Raw genomic sequence first — 15531 nt, 5'->3', positions numbered from 1 at the left:
CATCTAACAATCATTCCATGTCTTATGAACATAGTGTTATACAAGGATTTGTCGTCTTTACTCATGAAGTTATGCACATTAGATATTTTTTAATTATTTGAAAGTCAGAATAATAGAGAAAGAACTAGCTGCTGATTCACTTGCCAGATGACCGCAACCACCAGGAAAAGCACAGGAGTTTCACTGAGGAATCTCACGTAGGTGACCAGGCCCCAACACCTGAGCCACCAGTTCCCACTGCTTTTCCTCCCACATTTGCAGGGAGCTAGAATGCTGGGATTGGAGGACACAGTTTTATCCACTATACCAAAGCACTTATTCCAGAATTTTGGTTTAGTTTTTACTTTAGTTTTCCTTTGGCTGTCTTAGCCATCAGATTCATAAATTTTGAAGCATCTTCTTGTTTCTGGAATAGTTTATGGAGAATTGGTTTATCTTTCATAAACGTCCGCCAAAATTCTCCAGTGAAATTATCTGTACCTATAAATCTTCCATAAGATTTTAAATTAGCAATTTAATTTCTGCCATAATCAGAGGACCACCTGAATTTACTTTCATGTCACATCTATTTTTTTCCAACACTTGAATTTCTTCTAAGTTGTCCACTGGCCTGCTATCTAGTTACAGTATTTATTCTGAGTTCAACAACTGTAATCACTGCTCATGTTTAATTCAAGATACTTATCACAATATTTTTCCTGGTACCAATATTTAAAGTTTGCCTGTGTATCATTTCAAACAACCATTGTCTCACTGATGCCCTCTACTGAACTACCAAGTTAATATATGTATGTGATCATGTTCATTATTTCTGCTTGCTTTGGCTTCGCTTTGTTTTCCCAAGATTTATATGACAAATGTGATCAGCCTAATCCTTTTTAGTTTTCCAATTATTTAATGCTACAGATTTCTCTGAGTTTTGCTTTAGATCTCTTACACAAGGTCTACAGTTTATGGTAATGAAGATTGGTGTTTAACTGTTGAGAGTTCTTTGGTCTATGGATTATCTAGACGTGTGTTTAGCTTCCAAGTATTAGAAGATTCTCCTGTGTTCTTTGATCAACTTCTAGTTTAAGTTTTTGGTGTAGGAACAAATTCAGTAATGATCTCTATTTGTTTAAAGTGATGTTTGTTTTATGGACTGGAATGTGATTCGTTCTAATCTATGTTCCAGGAATATGGGAGAATCAACATTCTTTTATTAGGTTGAGTATTACAATAACAATTCTAACAATTTGAAGGTAATGAACTCTATTTACGATTTTCTGCCTATTCTGCCAGTTGCTGGCAGTGTTGCAGTCTCCAATCTAATTAGCTAAAGCCCCTCCTTGGCCCCTGACCGTGTCTTAATGCTGATACTCTTGGAACTACTGTGTGTGTGTGTGTGTGTGTGTGTGTGTGAGAGAGAGAGAGAGAGAGAGAGAGAGAGAGAGAGAGAGAGAGAGAGAGAGAGAGAGAGAGCCCTTTGAAATGCTGCTTTTCTCAGTTGACTTCCTATGCACAGATTCTGGCATCTTACCTGAAGCTTCTGGTAATTCTGACTTGCTCCTGTATCTCATCTTACTGTTTGTGCAACTTTCCCCTGGTACTTACCAACTAGGCATTGTTTTTATATATTTATAGGCAACAAAGGGACACCAAGCTTCGCTTTTTCTAACTTTCCTTTTCTGTACCTTCTAAGCCTCTCCAACAGGAACAGAAACTATCACATTCCTCATAGTTCTAGTCTTCTCCAGACTGACCACAGAATGAATTGACAGAATCACTGCTTCGAAGGCTGACTTCCCTTTCTCAAAATAGCTCCTCTGTCTCAGACACTGAAATAAGGAGAGAGGGTTATCCAAGAGTTCATTATTACAAAACAGGTTCTTGCACAGAATAATTTAAGAATTCCGGGCTCAATGCCATGGCATGGCAAGTTAATCTTCCACCTGCTACTCTGGCATCCCATATGGGTGTCTGTTCAAATCCCAGCTGGTCCACTTCCGATAAAGCTCTGTGCTAAGGCATAAGAAAAGTATGGCAAAAGTCCTTGCTTGGGTCTCTCACCCACATGGAAGAACTGGCAAGAAGCTCCCAGTTTCAGACTGGTACAGCTCTAGCCATTTTAGCCATTTCAGCCATTTAGGGAATGATCAAAAGGAAGACTTCTATCCATCTCTCCTTCCCTCTGTAATTCTGCCTTTCAAATAAAAAAACTTTTAAAAACAAAAGAATCAGATCGCTCATTAGTAGATGTGTGTCCCTGTTACTTATGTAAACAATATTAAAAAGAAAAAAATGTTTTTAAAAATTGTTCAAATGTAAAAACAAAAGCTGCACACATTCTTTACAATCCTCCAACTAGTCAGTTCATTCATTTGTCTGATTTCAATTATGTGTATGTGAAAACTAGCTAAGTCCCATGGTATAAAAAACATTCAAGGCTAATGTTCTACTCCAACATATCCACATGCTTTTGTCTACTAAGAATCAGCTGGGCTTATTATCAAATCCCTTCTTGCCAGTTGTGCTTATTATTGTAATTATGCAATAAACAGATATCACTGAGAAAATTTTAAGTTCCAATGAAAACTAAGCCTAATGCTTTGAAATGTTCAAATGTATAAAAATTGTTAGATAAGTAGGTGTGGACACAATTATAATGTATTAAACAAGGAACACCAAAGTTTGCTTATTTAAGAACTCTGTGGGCCTGGCACGATAGCATAGTGGTTAAAATCCTCACCTTGCTCGCGCCAGGATCCCATATGATTACCGGTTCTAATCCCGGCAGCCCTGCTTCCCATCAAGCTCTCTGCCTGTGGCCTGGGAAAGCAGTTGAGGATGGCCCAAAGCTTTGGGACCCTGCACCCGCGTGGGATACCCAGAAGTTGTTCCTGGATCCTGGCTTCGGATCGGCATAGCATTGGCCGTTGCGCTCACTTGGGGAGTGAATCATCAGATGGAAGATCTCCCTCTCTGTCTCCCCTCCTCTCTGTATATCTGCCTTTCCAATAAAAATAAAGAAAATTTTTTTAAAAGAACTTTACAGGTACTAGGGGGCGGCGCAGTGGCATGAAGAAAGAACTTTGCATGTGTATTACTTCCTAGGAACCTCTAGGTTCTTGTTCCCCTTTAAAACACGAAGATTAGAATTACCTAGTGTGGGCCTGGTGGCGTGGCCTAGTGACTAAGTTCCTCACCTTGAATGTGCCGGCATCCCATATGGATCCCATATGGTCGCCAGTTCTAATCCGAGCAGCTCCACTTCCTCCTTATCTCTCCTCCTCTCTGTATATCTGACTTTGTAACAAAAACAAATCTTAAAAAAAAAAGAATTACCTAGTGTTAAAAGCATGACTTATCTAATTACCCCAGGTCTACTCCACGAAAGGTCTGCAATTCCACATGAAATGTTGTGAGAATGAATGTATCAAAATTTAAGTTTTTCAGAGTAGTATTTGAATCATTTATGATCCCATGCTTTAAGCAACATGTTCAAATAAGCAGTCAACAGCAATAAAAACAAGAGGGCATCCTGCATACAAACACCTTCTCCCTAAGAACTGTTTCTACTTTCTCTTTTTTTAAGATCTATTTTTATTGGAAAGGCAGATATACAGAGAAAGAGACACAGAAAGATCTTCCATCCTCTGGTTTACTCCCCAAATGACTGCAAGAGCCAAAGCTGAGCCAATCCGAAGCCCAGAACTCCTTCCAGGTCTCCCGCACAGGTTCAGGGTCCCAAGGCTTTGGGTCGTCCTCTTCTGCTTTCCCAGACCACCAGCATAGAGCCAGATAGGAAATGGAGCAGCCGGATTTAGAACTGGTGTCCATATGGAACCATGGCATGTGCTAGGCAAAGACTTTAGCCACTAGGCTATCGTGTCAGGCCCAGAAGTATTTCTTTTAGTAGGTAGTAATACACATTTTTCTTCATTTTGCTTTTTCTTATTTTTAATTTTCCTATACTGAATGTGCATCTTATAAGAATTTAATTATATAAAATAACATCACATAAATGCCTAAGGAAATACAAGTATATTTTGCAAAAGCTCAGTATACAAAGCTGCCTATAAAAGAGGGGAAGAAATGCACCACTCACATGTAACAAACAAATTTCATAGCTTACGCTCAGAAGGTCAACTCCAATATTGTATTATATCCATATCCAATTTACATTCCTCTGTCAAAGTAATATATCACCAAAGCCAAATATAATTATACCTTATTTTATGGTTTCATTTTTACCTACACCCTTAGCAAGGTGACTAAATACATAAAATGAGCAATTCTAAGGGATAGTAGAAAGCAATTAGCACGCCCTGCGGGGCAAAACAAATCTACACCCACATCCCATTCAATGGCCCAGCCCCCAAAATTTATACTAAATTATAAGGCCAGACCAAAAGTTTAGAAACCAAGTAATGTTCTGATTATAAAATCTACCAAGCCTCAAAACAAACAATATGTTTATCCTCTGGAACCTGACTTTAGGGGGAAAAAAAGTAGATATTTAAAGTAGTCACTCATTCCCACATCTAAGATCACATGAGATACCTGAGTAACAAGAATGATGAAAAGGAACGCACCAGCAAGTGCTCGATCCTTATGTGGCAATATAGAATGCTGGAGTCAATTAGTATAGGAATGCTTCAAGAAGCTCACGCAGAAATGGACTAAGTCTGAGGCCAAAAATATTTTTGAAATACATCATTTCTCCCTAATACATACTTTCCATGAACATTTTGATGAACTCTCGGATGATCAGATGCCAAATTTTTTTGACTTCCAACCTATCTTTTCACCCATTTGCAGCAAACTTTTAAAAATACCTTTGCATACCCTCCAATTTAAAGTCTATCATTAAAGGAATTTTTACAGAAAAAATATTCAGCTTAAAACAAATATTAATAATTAGATTTCTTGCATCAAATCAAACATTCAGGAATTACCAGATAAGAACCTAATAAGCTTCAACATAAATGCTAAATTTTGAGGAGACATATTTACCCTGATTAGACATTATACAGTTATCTATCACAATTATCACACAGAACTCCACAAATACACATATAACTTTGTTAAGAATTTTTCTCCCAATAAGATATTGTAAATCCTTCACTTATGAAAGCCTTAACTGAATTATCTTAAATCAAGACTAACTGGACAACTAAGATATGACCAAAAAAATTAGTCATGTTTTGGGCATTTCTTCATCAGTTCAGACCCACAATACTTGCCAGTATTATCCAATATCTGTCAGTCCTAATTACGAATCCCATAATCTGGCCTTCATTCTATAACTTTTACTGCCACCTTTGTATGTTCACTCCACAGGACTGCTTGGCATTTAGCAACTGAAAGGCTTTTATCTTTCAAGGGCCAGTTCAGGTTTCATTCTCCTTTGAACTCATCCAAGAGCACCATTTTCTTTTTCCTTAAACAATGAGGGTACTTCAAAAAGTTTGTGACAAATGGAATTAAGACAAACGTTTACTTTGGTTCAAAGATTTCTGAAATCCTTGCATGCAAGCATCCTCACATCTGTCACATCTCAGTGGGGTTTACTTGCTATGTGGTTTCACAGGTGCTTCTTTTGAATCTTAAATTCAGGAACCAGCATTCTGGGTTCCTGCTATCTTCAGTGTGTTTTTCCGGCTCTACCTCCCCTTCTGGTATTAAATACTACTGAATTTCTGGGACACTGCCTAAGCCTGAGCCGTTCACGGTTTGTTTGGAGCCATTTTCTGCTGTTTTCATTTCCCATGTTCACACGCTCTTCAACCCTGGAGTCTATTTTCAGAGCTTTATGTACAATCCACAAGTAAACCATAGGTAAGTGTCTGCTCCATTCAGTTCTAGACTTATCTAGCTACTTCCTGTCTCACTGTGAAACTTACATATTTCAAGTTTAAGAAGAGTATGTTTTCTTCCAAAAAATAAAACATGTAACATTCCAACATGGCAATCAACCATGCGTCTATGATCTATTTGTTCAAAGCCAAAGTCATTCTTGATTCCTCACTTCAATTTATACACACATCCAATCCATCAACAAATTCTATAATCTCTGCCTCCAATTTATCTACCCAAGCTTCACTCCACCACTGATGCATTCATCCAAGTCACCCTCAATGTTACTCTAAGCTCACCTTCATGCAGGGAGTAGCCCTCCTGCTTGAAATTCTTCAATAGGTTTCCACTTGCTTAAAATTCAACTCTCACTGCTATGATCTGTCAGGTCCTTCATGAACCGACACCTTCCAAACCCAGAAGGCCTCTTGAACTCCACTTCCATTTCCTTCTGCCAAGGCGTTTCCCACACTTCAGGCTCTCTACAGCCACACAATGTGCTCCAGGCCCAATACCACTGCTCAGCTTCTCCTAACTAGTTTCTTGTCTTGGGGTCAGTGACAAGCTACATACTAAAAAAAAAAAGTTAAAATTTAAAAAAGCTTCAATGACTTAAGTCCTTAATTTTTCTTATTATAATTTTAATTTTATTTACCAGTTTTCTCTCCCATATAGCTGTTGTTCTCTGCGGTACCTAGCACTAGGGAGCTTGGAATATACTTGCTGCATGAGCAGATGAACAAACTCAGTGTTACACTCTGTGACAGATTGTCCTCAGCATGTACCTGAGGACTTCTTAGGGAAGTGCATACTCCTTCATGCATATGGAGTACTCCATATGAATAGAGTACTCCACAATAGGAGGATGGGGAGTGTCCTCGCATCATCCAGCCTTCCCACAAGACATAAGACACCATGTAATGTCTTATCAAAATGTAATCACCTATCTCAACACTGATCAACACAGAATCAGATATTTAACTTTATTTCATGTATTAACTTTCCCCGTTTGCTTGGTTACTGGTCAAATCCATTTAACATACACTCTACTCTTCATTTCTGAGTCTCACATTAATGCTTTACAAAAGCAAATACTTTCCCTTCTCAAATTCACAGAATGGTGTGAAGAGAAGTCCACAAATAGTGACTCAAGAACACCAATGCACACAAAGTCAGTTTGTGATCTCTAAACTTGATTGGCAAATTCAGAAGTGCTTATTCAAAATGTGAGGGGCATGCATTCGGTCTAGCAACTAGAACATAATCCCCTGAATCAGAGTGCCAAGGTCCTGCTCAACTCTACATTCCAACCTCCTGCAGCACACTCAGAAGAAGATACCCACATCTCACATATGACTCCATGAGTTTGAGTCCTGCCTCCACTTCAGCTTCATATTAATATGCTTGGAGAGAGAAGATCATGGCTTAAGTACTTAGGATCCTATTAGCCATTTGGGAGATGCAGATGGAGCTTCTGGCTCTGAGCATTTTTATCAACATCCACCACTGATGAATGAATAAACAAAATGTCGTACATCTATACAATTAAATGTTATTCTTCCATTAAAATAAAAATGATGAAATCTGTCATTGGCAACAACACAGATGGAACTAGAGGTCAATGAATTAAGTTAAAGAAACCAGGCCCAGGAAAATAAATATTATATGTTCTTCCAATATATGGAAGTTTTAAAAAATGCTTAAAAGTTTAAAAACAAAATGTTGATATGAAAGAGCTCAGAGCAATGGCTCACTGGCTAAATCCTCACCCTGCAAGTGCCGAGACCCCATTCTGGCACTGGTTTGTGTCTCGGCTGTTCCATTTCTCCAGCACCCAATCCTGGTCTTCAAGGGGGTGCAGGAAGAAGCTCCAGGCTCCTGGCCTCAGATATGCTCAGTTCCAGCCATTGCAGCCATTTGGAAAGTGAACCAGTGGATCGGAGATCTTTGTCTCTCCTTCCCATAAATCTTACCTGCCTTACCAATAAAAGCAAGTTCTTAAAAAATGTTGATGTAGGCCAGTGCTGTGGCACAGTTTGTTAGGACTCCACTGCCAACACGGACATCCCATAAGGCACTGGTTCAAGTCCTGGACACTGCACTTCCAATCCAGCTTCCCATTAATGGCCTGATAAAGCAGCAGGGCATGGCCTAAGTGCATGGGCCCTATATCCACATGGAAGATGCAGTAGAAGTGACTCTTGACTCCTGGCCTAAGCCATCCAGAGAGTGAAAGAGTAGATGGAAGATTTCTCTATCTCTACTTCTCTTTGCAATTATGCATTTGAAATAAAGTTTTGAAAATTATTTATAACACTGTAGAATAGTGATTATTAGAAGCTAAAAAAGGGTACAGGAAGGGGGTGAAAGTGGTAGGAGGTTGGATGAAATAACAAAGAAGACATGTTGTAGCTCCAGAGTCTAACTGTGTGACTACAGATATCTATTGATATGTTTTTCAAAGAATTGAAAGATAGGAGCTTAAAAGCTGCAAAGAAATTAGAAAATTGAAATGTTATTGACAATAATTCAATCAGTACATGTTATATGAAAGCTTAAAACTATCACACTGTGTCCCATCAATATGCACTATCACATGTTAACTAAAAATGCCTAAAATCCTGTGGATGTGAAAATATTTTTTAATCTGGCAGGAGCAAAGAAGATGAAGGGGAAGGGAAAGAAAAAAACAGAAAAGGAAGAGCAAGAACAGTATGGAAGGTGATTTTACAAAGTAATAAATTAAAAATTCAGACTCAAGCATGAGGTATAAACCCCAAAGCGCTTTTACAACCAATACAAAATCAAATTACTAGGCACAGCCAGATAAGCAGACAGTATGCTTACACGGCATTCAGATGCTATTTACAACATGTATTCCCACAATAGAAGATATGAAAAATGCTTAATTGTCATGAATATGCACAAACATACCAACATGGATACATCTAAAAATCATAAGAAAATGCATGTCAGAACTTTACATGGAGATAATTCCATTTATATTAGTTCAAAAAAACATAAAACTAAATAATGTACTACTTAACAATACAAAGCAAAACTAATGAAAAGGAAGGGAATGAAAACTGGAAATTCCATATAGTTTCTGCTATAGGACAGGGGGACAAATGAAAGAAGAGGGCGTAGAACTAAGGAATAACACATGGAAACTTCAGTTGTAAGGAATAGTCTATTTCAGCTTGAAGCAATTCAGTGAATGTTTTACTGGTAGCACTCAGAGTCATATATAATATTTTGTAAAACTAATTTTTCGGAAACGTCAAAGAATTAGGAACTTCAAAATTGTTGGGCTTGAAATAATTTCCTTCAACCATACTGACAGCAATGAGTTCATTGATCTCACTGCCTGGCATGACTTTTATTTCTAACTTCACATATATGGCACACAGCATAAAACACAGGTCAACTCCAAAGTCAAGCTCTTCCATTTGCTTTGTGTTTTCAATATGAGCAATACAGAAAAATACATTCCAAAAATGACACTGATGAAATGGAATGACATTCAGTGGCTATTCCAGCATGAATATTTTCTGGCAGAATTTTTCAAAATGATTTTCTTGTATAGTTAAACTTAATCAAACCTAGTACCAGAATCTCCTTAGAAACCTAGGGAAAATGTAACTTCAGTGAGAATATTTTTATCAACTTCAAAAGTGCATTTTAAGTATGACGAAAGGAAAATAATGACTAAAATCACAAGACAGAAAGATCTGGTAAGACTGGATTTTCTGAAACAGAAAGCTTGTCCTTGACAGGGCCATCAAATTGAGAAAATGATATAACTAATTTGCTATATGTATAACTAATTTGCTATATGTATAAGTCTAAGAAAGAACTATAAAGACTCAATATCAATCATAATGATGTTAGTGTCTACCCCTTCACATATTTCTACCCACATCTATTCAATAATTCAAATGTAATTATTGACTATGTCAAGATCCACTAAAAATTACATTTGATAATTTAAACAAGTTGGTCTTTTTCTTAGTGTTCCAAACTAGCTCAAAACTGCCACAGAGAATACAGGGTAATCAATAAACCTCATTAAAAGAAAAAATCGTGTTCTTCACATCAATCAAATATTCATAAAACACAGCAAGTCATCTGGCCTAAAACTACTGGTTTTCATGTAATTCACCATCTGGACAGCAAAAGTTTTAACATGGCTAATTACTGACATGTAGAGTTTTAGAAGGAATATTACATGTATGGATGGGGGAAGAATACTTTGATTTCTGGCTCATTTAAATAAATAGCTATCCTCAACATCAACAATGAAGAGTCATCATTATTCATTTCACCCATTTCTTCTTTATTGCATTCACAGATAAAGAATTCTAAATCTGATATACCCAGTGATATCACAGATTTAACCATGATCTCAAAAGCTTACGAAAATCAGTTTTTCCTTGAAAGACTTAGTCACATACTATACAGAAGTGACAAAATAGAAACTGACCAGCAGACATGTCCCAATAGGATAGTATCAACTTTCATCACAAATACAACTTCTCAACTACCCAAATGGATTATCTAATTAGGTGCTGGCAAGATATGTTTGTATCTTCTCAATTTTCTCTCTACATGAACTGGTACATTTTAAGGAGAATTTCTACAGTGATACGATTTTCTATCCTGGGGTGGGTGTTGTGGCACAGTATGGGAAGTCAACACTTGGAATATTCACTTCCCATATCCAAGTCCTGGACTTTCTACTCCAATTCCGGCTCCCTTCTAATGCATCCAGGAAAAAGCAGATATGGTCCACACTTGGATCCCTGCCATCCACCTGGGAAACCCAGATGGAGCTTCTGCCTCCTGGTTTTGCCCTAGACCCACCCAGCTGTTGCAGTGACTCGAGGAGTGAATCAGTGCACAGAGGATCACTCTGGCTCTTCCTCTCCCACTCAAATAAGTCAACATTCTAAAAATACACAAAGTACAAACACACACACAAAAAAATACTGCAGACACTGACAACTCCAAAATTCTTATGTTAATATCTCATATTTCATAGCAAGTTTAATTTTTTTTTCAAGAATATTCTAGTTTAGAAAACAGTGCAGTAACCTAGTAGCTGATGTCCTCGCCTTGAGCGCACACCAGGATCCCATATGGACACCAGTTCACATCCTGGCTTCTCCACTTCCCATCCAGCTCCCTGCCTGTGGCCTGGGAAAGCAGTAGAGGATGGCCCAAAGCTTTGGGACCCTGCACCTGCGTTGGAGACCCAGAAAACGCTCCTGGCTGCAGAGTGGCTCAGCTCTGGCAGTTGTGGTCACTTGAGGAGTGAACCAGTGGATAAAAGATGTTTGTCTCTTTGTAAATCTTTCTAACAAATAAACCTTAGAAAACAAACAAAAAGAATAATCTAGTTTAGCTACCTAATTCAAGTTTGGTACATAGCTGAAATCCCTCCCACAAACTCTATACTTCCACATGCAATACATTTCAGGTGCATCTTGTTATTAAATCTACACTGACTCCTGGCATCTGATAGTCTGAGAAGTCTAAATATGCCTAGTTTATCGAAACACATTCACATGGATGTTTTAATGTCATACACATTTATCCTTCGGAGACATAAAAATTAGACCCATTATTAATCAAAATGTTTTTGTAAGAATTTAGAACAAGGGAAAAAAAGAATGACATTTCATCAGCAAGTGTAACTCAATACATAATATGAAGACTCAAACTTGGCACTTAAATTCAGCACATAACTGGATAACTTCTGGATCATCACTTTTCTAAAAACATATTTGCAATTTTAAAACATTCTACCCTCAGATTTTTTTTCCTCATCCATGAGTGATATATGAATAAACTTGAAACATGCTACTGAAAATATTTACATGCATGAAGCAATTATCACATGTTCAATTTTCACCTTGAGAAATTAAGACATATCTCCTATCTGCAGATGTCACAAAGAAAATATCAAAAATGACAGATTCATCACACTTGTTTAATGTCATAACATGTCCTGATATTTGTTACTTGCTTGGTTTAGTTTTTCATGTGTTTAGCTTGCTAGAGAGGGAGAGAGACTGGAGAGCAAAACAAATACTGCTAATTCACTTTCCAAATGACCACAACGGGGGTAGGCCAGGCTGAAACCAGGAACCTGGAACCCCTTCCCGAGGGTTCCATGCAGGTGCCAAGGCCCCTGGCACCTGCACCATCACCTGCTGCCTCCAAATGTCCATCAGCGGGAATCTGGATCAGAAACAAAGATGCCCAAACTCAAGGCAACACCCCAGTTTAATATACAGACTTTGCAAGCAACAGCAGTGGCTTAACTCACTTGTGGCACAACACCCAGGCCCCTAATGAGACACAGATAAATTACCTCACTGGATTACTGGTCAAAGACACTCGCAGGGATTCCAGGCACGTGACGAGTCTCTCATCTGTTGGCCCCATTTTCAGATCATGGATGAATTCCTGAGGTGAAATCTGTCGGCTACTCTTAAGACTTCCCTGTAAATACGTCAGAAAACATTTGTCATGTATGAAGGTTATTCATAAAACTTTATCCTATCTCTAGCTAAACAAAACTGCTATGGATTAGCATTATTCTGGGGGTATGATTTCTGTACTTCTCACCGATAATCCAGAATTTACAATCTGCAGATCCATGGAAGATTAACATCAATATCAAATGGCCTCTGCATTAACATAATCATTTTCCAGTGAAAGATATCGGAACAATTAAAATGTGTATTACAGGAAATAACTTGAAACCATGGAACATATTTCAGGCACACATACACAAAAAAGCCAAAATTTAATTCAGGAATACTCTATTAAATATATTAGCACCCTGTACAAACTTGGGAAAGTTACTTATTCATTAATGCATTCAGTTACCATTAAAAGCCTTGTTCTAGGCACTACAGACACAAGAATGATCAAAACGTAAGCCGGCAACGCCAAAGCGAGGCCATAACTCAGTGTAGTCTAATGCTGTGACACAGTACCAGGGCCCAGAGAAGAAATGCCTGTGCTGGCAGCGATCAGGGAAGACCAGGTGAAAGAGGGCTAAAGAGAAATAGGAGAAATCTGCAAACCAAAATGGAACAAGATACAGGCAGGATCATAGCATGATGTAGCAGCACTATGTGACTCACTTTCCAAAGAGATCTGCAAGGACTGCTCTACAACAGTGTGAAACACGGACTCAAAAACCCAGGAGTGCACACATTAGTCCTAAGTACTGAGAATACAGCAATGCAGAGATGAAAATCCCTACCCACCCGTAACTTTATTCTGGGGAAATGGGTTGTGGGGAGAAGAGGACAACAAGTAAAACAATAAAACATGCTGTATGTCCAGTAGTAACAAGTGCTATAACGCGTAAGGTAAGACATCATGAGAAGCTGGGAGACGAGTGCAGTGTGAGGCATACAATTGACAACAGGAATGGTCAAGGAAGCTTCAGAGAATTCAGGAGCCTGCAACCAGAGTGGGTGAATGAAGGTCTGCAGGAAGTAAGCGAAGTAACCACGCAGTTATCTGCGAGAAGGCTATGTGAGACAGTGATGCAGATTTACAGAGTCAGCCTCTGATACCACGGGTGAGAAGCCATACACACAGCCTAGAGGAGCAACAGTGAGAATGTGGAACCAAATAAAATTCCTGAAAGCTGACTACCTAAGACGACAGGAGAGTGGGTTTGTTCATTAATTTGCTGTAACCTTGTTAGAGAAAACATTGAGTTTTCACTACTACTACTGAGAAGATTACTATTGGAAAAAAAAAAAAAAACTAGCCTAAGTAGTCATTAAAAATTCAGTAGCAAAACTCTTGAAAATTAGAAATGATAAAGGAAATGGAAAAGGAGAAAAAAATCAGAGCAGTAAAAATAGCCTTTTTTTTTTCTAACGACAGTCACTGGTATCAAAATGAATTTGCTTAGTTTGCACAAAGATGATGCATCAATATTTTCTTTTGGTTTAAATTGCAAAAGTATTATGTGTTTAACAAAGAAAATTGGGGAAATATAGAGCTGGAGCAATGGGAAGAAAGATGCCTTCAAATAATTACGAATCTTGTTTTCAACTAAACCATTTTCTCCTACTTACAGAATGTTCTACCGTTACGTGTAACTTAACACTTTGCTTGTAAATACATGATCCTATTTATCTATAAGCTATTTTTATCATTGATCATTATCTCATGAAAACATTCCAAGAGTCTTTTTTACAGACTATTGATGTTCATTACTTCCTAACTGGTCCCTCACTCTCTGGCATATCAAACTCTTGGTATAAAAATGTCTGCTCATCTGTGCTTGCCGTTAGGTCAGTATTTCTGTGCAAAATATACTGAAGTTAAAATATTTTGTAATTCCTTTCTATTATTTAACTAATTACAGAAGGGAATTTCCCCCCTCAAATAAGTAGGTTTTTCTCTTAAGTACTGTATAGGTAAATTTTATGCAGCAACTACTTCTTAAATCTAAGAAGCAAAAGCACATTTGGACAAGAATAAAAGCAATATTAAGAGGTAAAAACATAAGCCACCCATCCTGCCTCTTAAGCCTCTAACCACAGCAATTACCTTTAATGTCTTTCCTATATTTCTGTTGATATTTAGTACATCTAAATAATGTAATTATTCTATGTTTGAATTTATGATTATTCATTGTTATCTGCTGAAACAAGGGCCTTCTTCTCATCTATCCTCCAAATAGATAATACTTAGTTGAGCCGAAAGAGGTCAGTGCACAAAACGAAAATTAACCAAACCCATGTCTTCCAAGTTCTTTATAGTAAAATCCCAAAGATCAGTTTATGTATCCAAAAGTCTTAGGAATGCTTAGTGCTTTCTAATAAAACTGAACAGATTTTATCATGTCTCCAATCAAAATCCTTCAGTTACAATTGTACCATGTTGGTTAAATGAAGCCATTCTTCTAAAATAAAAATTGACTGTCTGGGGAAAGGCAATGATTTCTTAAAAATGGAAAAGTACTAACTTAGGATTAAAATATTAAGATGGAGCCATCAAACTTTACATTTTTCGCTTTTCAAAACGTCCTTTAAGTTGGTGTCATTTAGAAAGTTAACGCTATTTTCCAAACTGAAGGGGAAATATCTGTAACACATGTTCAGAACTCTACATGGTCAGATTTTGCCCTGTGCGCAAGTTAGGTTAGCCTGCTTCATGAAAGTCATGTGGGTGAGGAGAGAAGGCGCCGGGAAACACCAGACTCCTGGGTTAGAAACAGAAGACTTTATGCACATGTTGGTTGTCTATCCACCAAACCCAACTGGGCAATGCAGCACCCATGATCAACAAGGTAAATGCAGTCTTTGCAACAGGAAATGCTGAACTTGGGGGGATTCACCATTTTGTAGTAACAATACTTTCTTTTTGTGGAGAGAGACAGACAACCTGTAAAACTGCAAATGCAATCATGAAAGAGAGGCTGGGTAGTCAGTTCTTGGCACTGACAAGATACAAACTCAGGGCTCAAGGCGGATAGCCTTTGGTAAGGATAAACATGTCACAAATATTGTGTATGGTAGCATATTTTTCAATACTCCAACTCACCAGCAGTCCAGCTAAAAACCAGTTAAGACTTCAAAAAGGCATTCAAATAGATCATTATCACATGAAAACATGTCATTAGAGAAATGCAAAATAAAAACACAAGTGAAG

The 15531-nt window shown here is 37.9% G+C and overlaps 1 protein-coding gene across 4 annotated transcripts in view; it reads right to left on the bottom strand.

Annotated features, from left to right (window-relative positions):
• Positions 1-15531, bottom strand: part of DIAPH3 (diaphanous related formin 3) — a 449656-nt gene that overhangs the window by 328035 nt on the left and 106090 nt on the right. For all 4 annotated transcript variants that reach the window (XM_040991319.1, XM_040991320.1, XM_040991321.1 and 1 more), the window contains one exon: positions 12215-12345. In XM_040991319.1, coding sequence (XP_040847253.1) covers positions 12215-12345 — 131 coding nt within the window. The remainder of the gene's footprint in view (positions 1-12214; positions 12346-15531) is intronic.

The sequence above is a fragment of the Ochotona curzoniae genome, unplaced genomic scaffold, assembly GCF_017591425.1.
Source record: "Ochotona curzoniae isolate NIBS_2020 unplaced genomic scaffold, NIBS_Ocur_1.0 contig_64, whole genome shotgun sequence".
NCBI lineage: Eukaryota > Metazoa > Chordata > Mammalia > Lagomorpha > Ochotonidae > Ochotona > Ochotona curzoniae.
The sequence above is the reverse complement of the archived record's forward strand: the minus strand, read 5'-3'. Positions and strand labels throughout refer to the sequence as shown.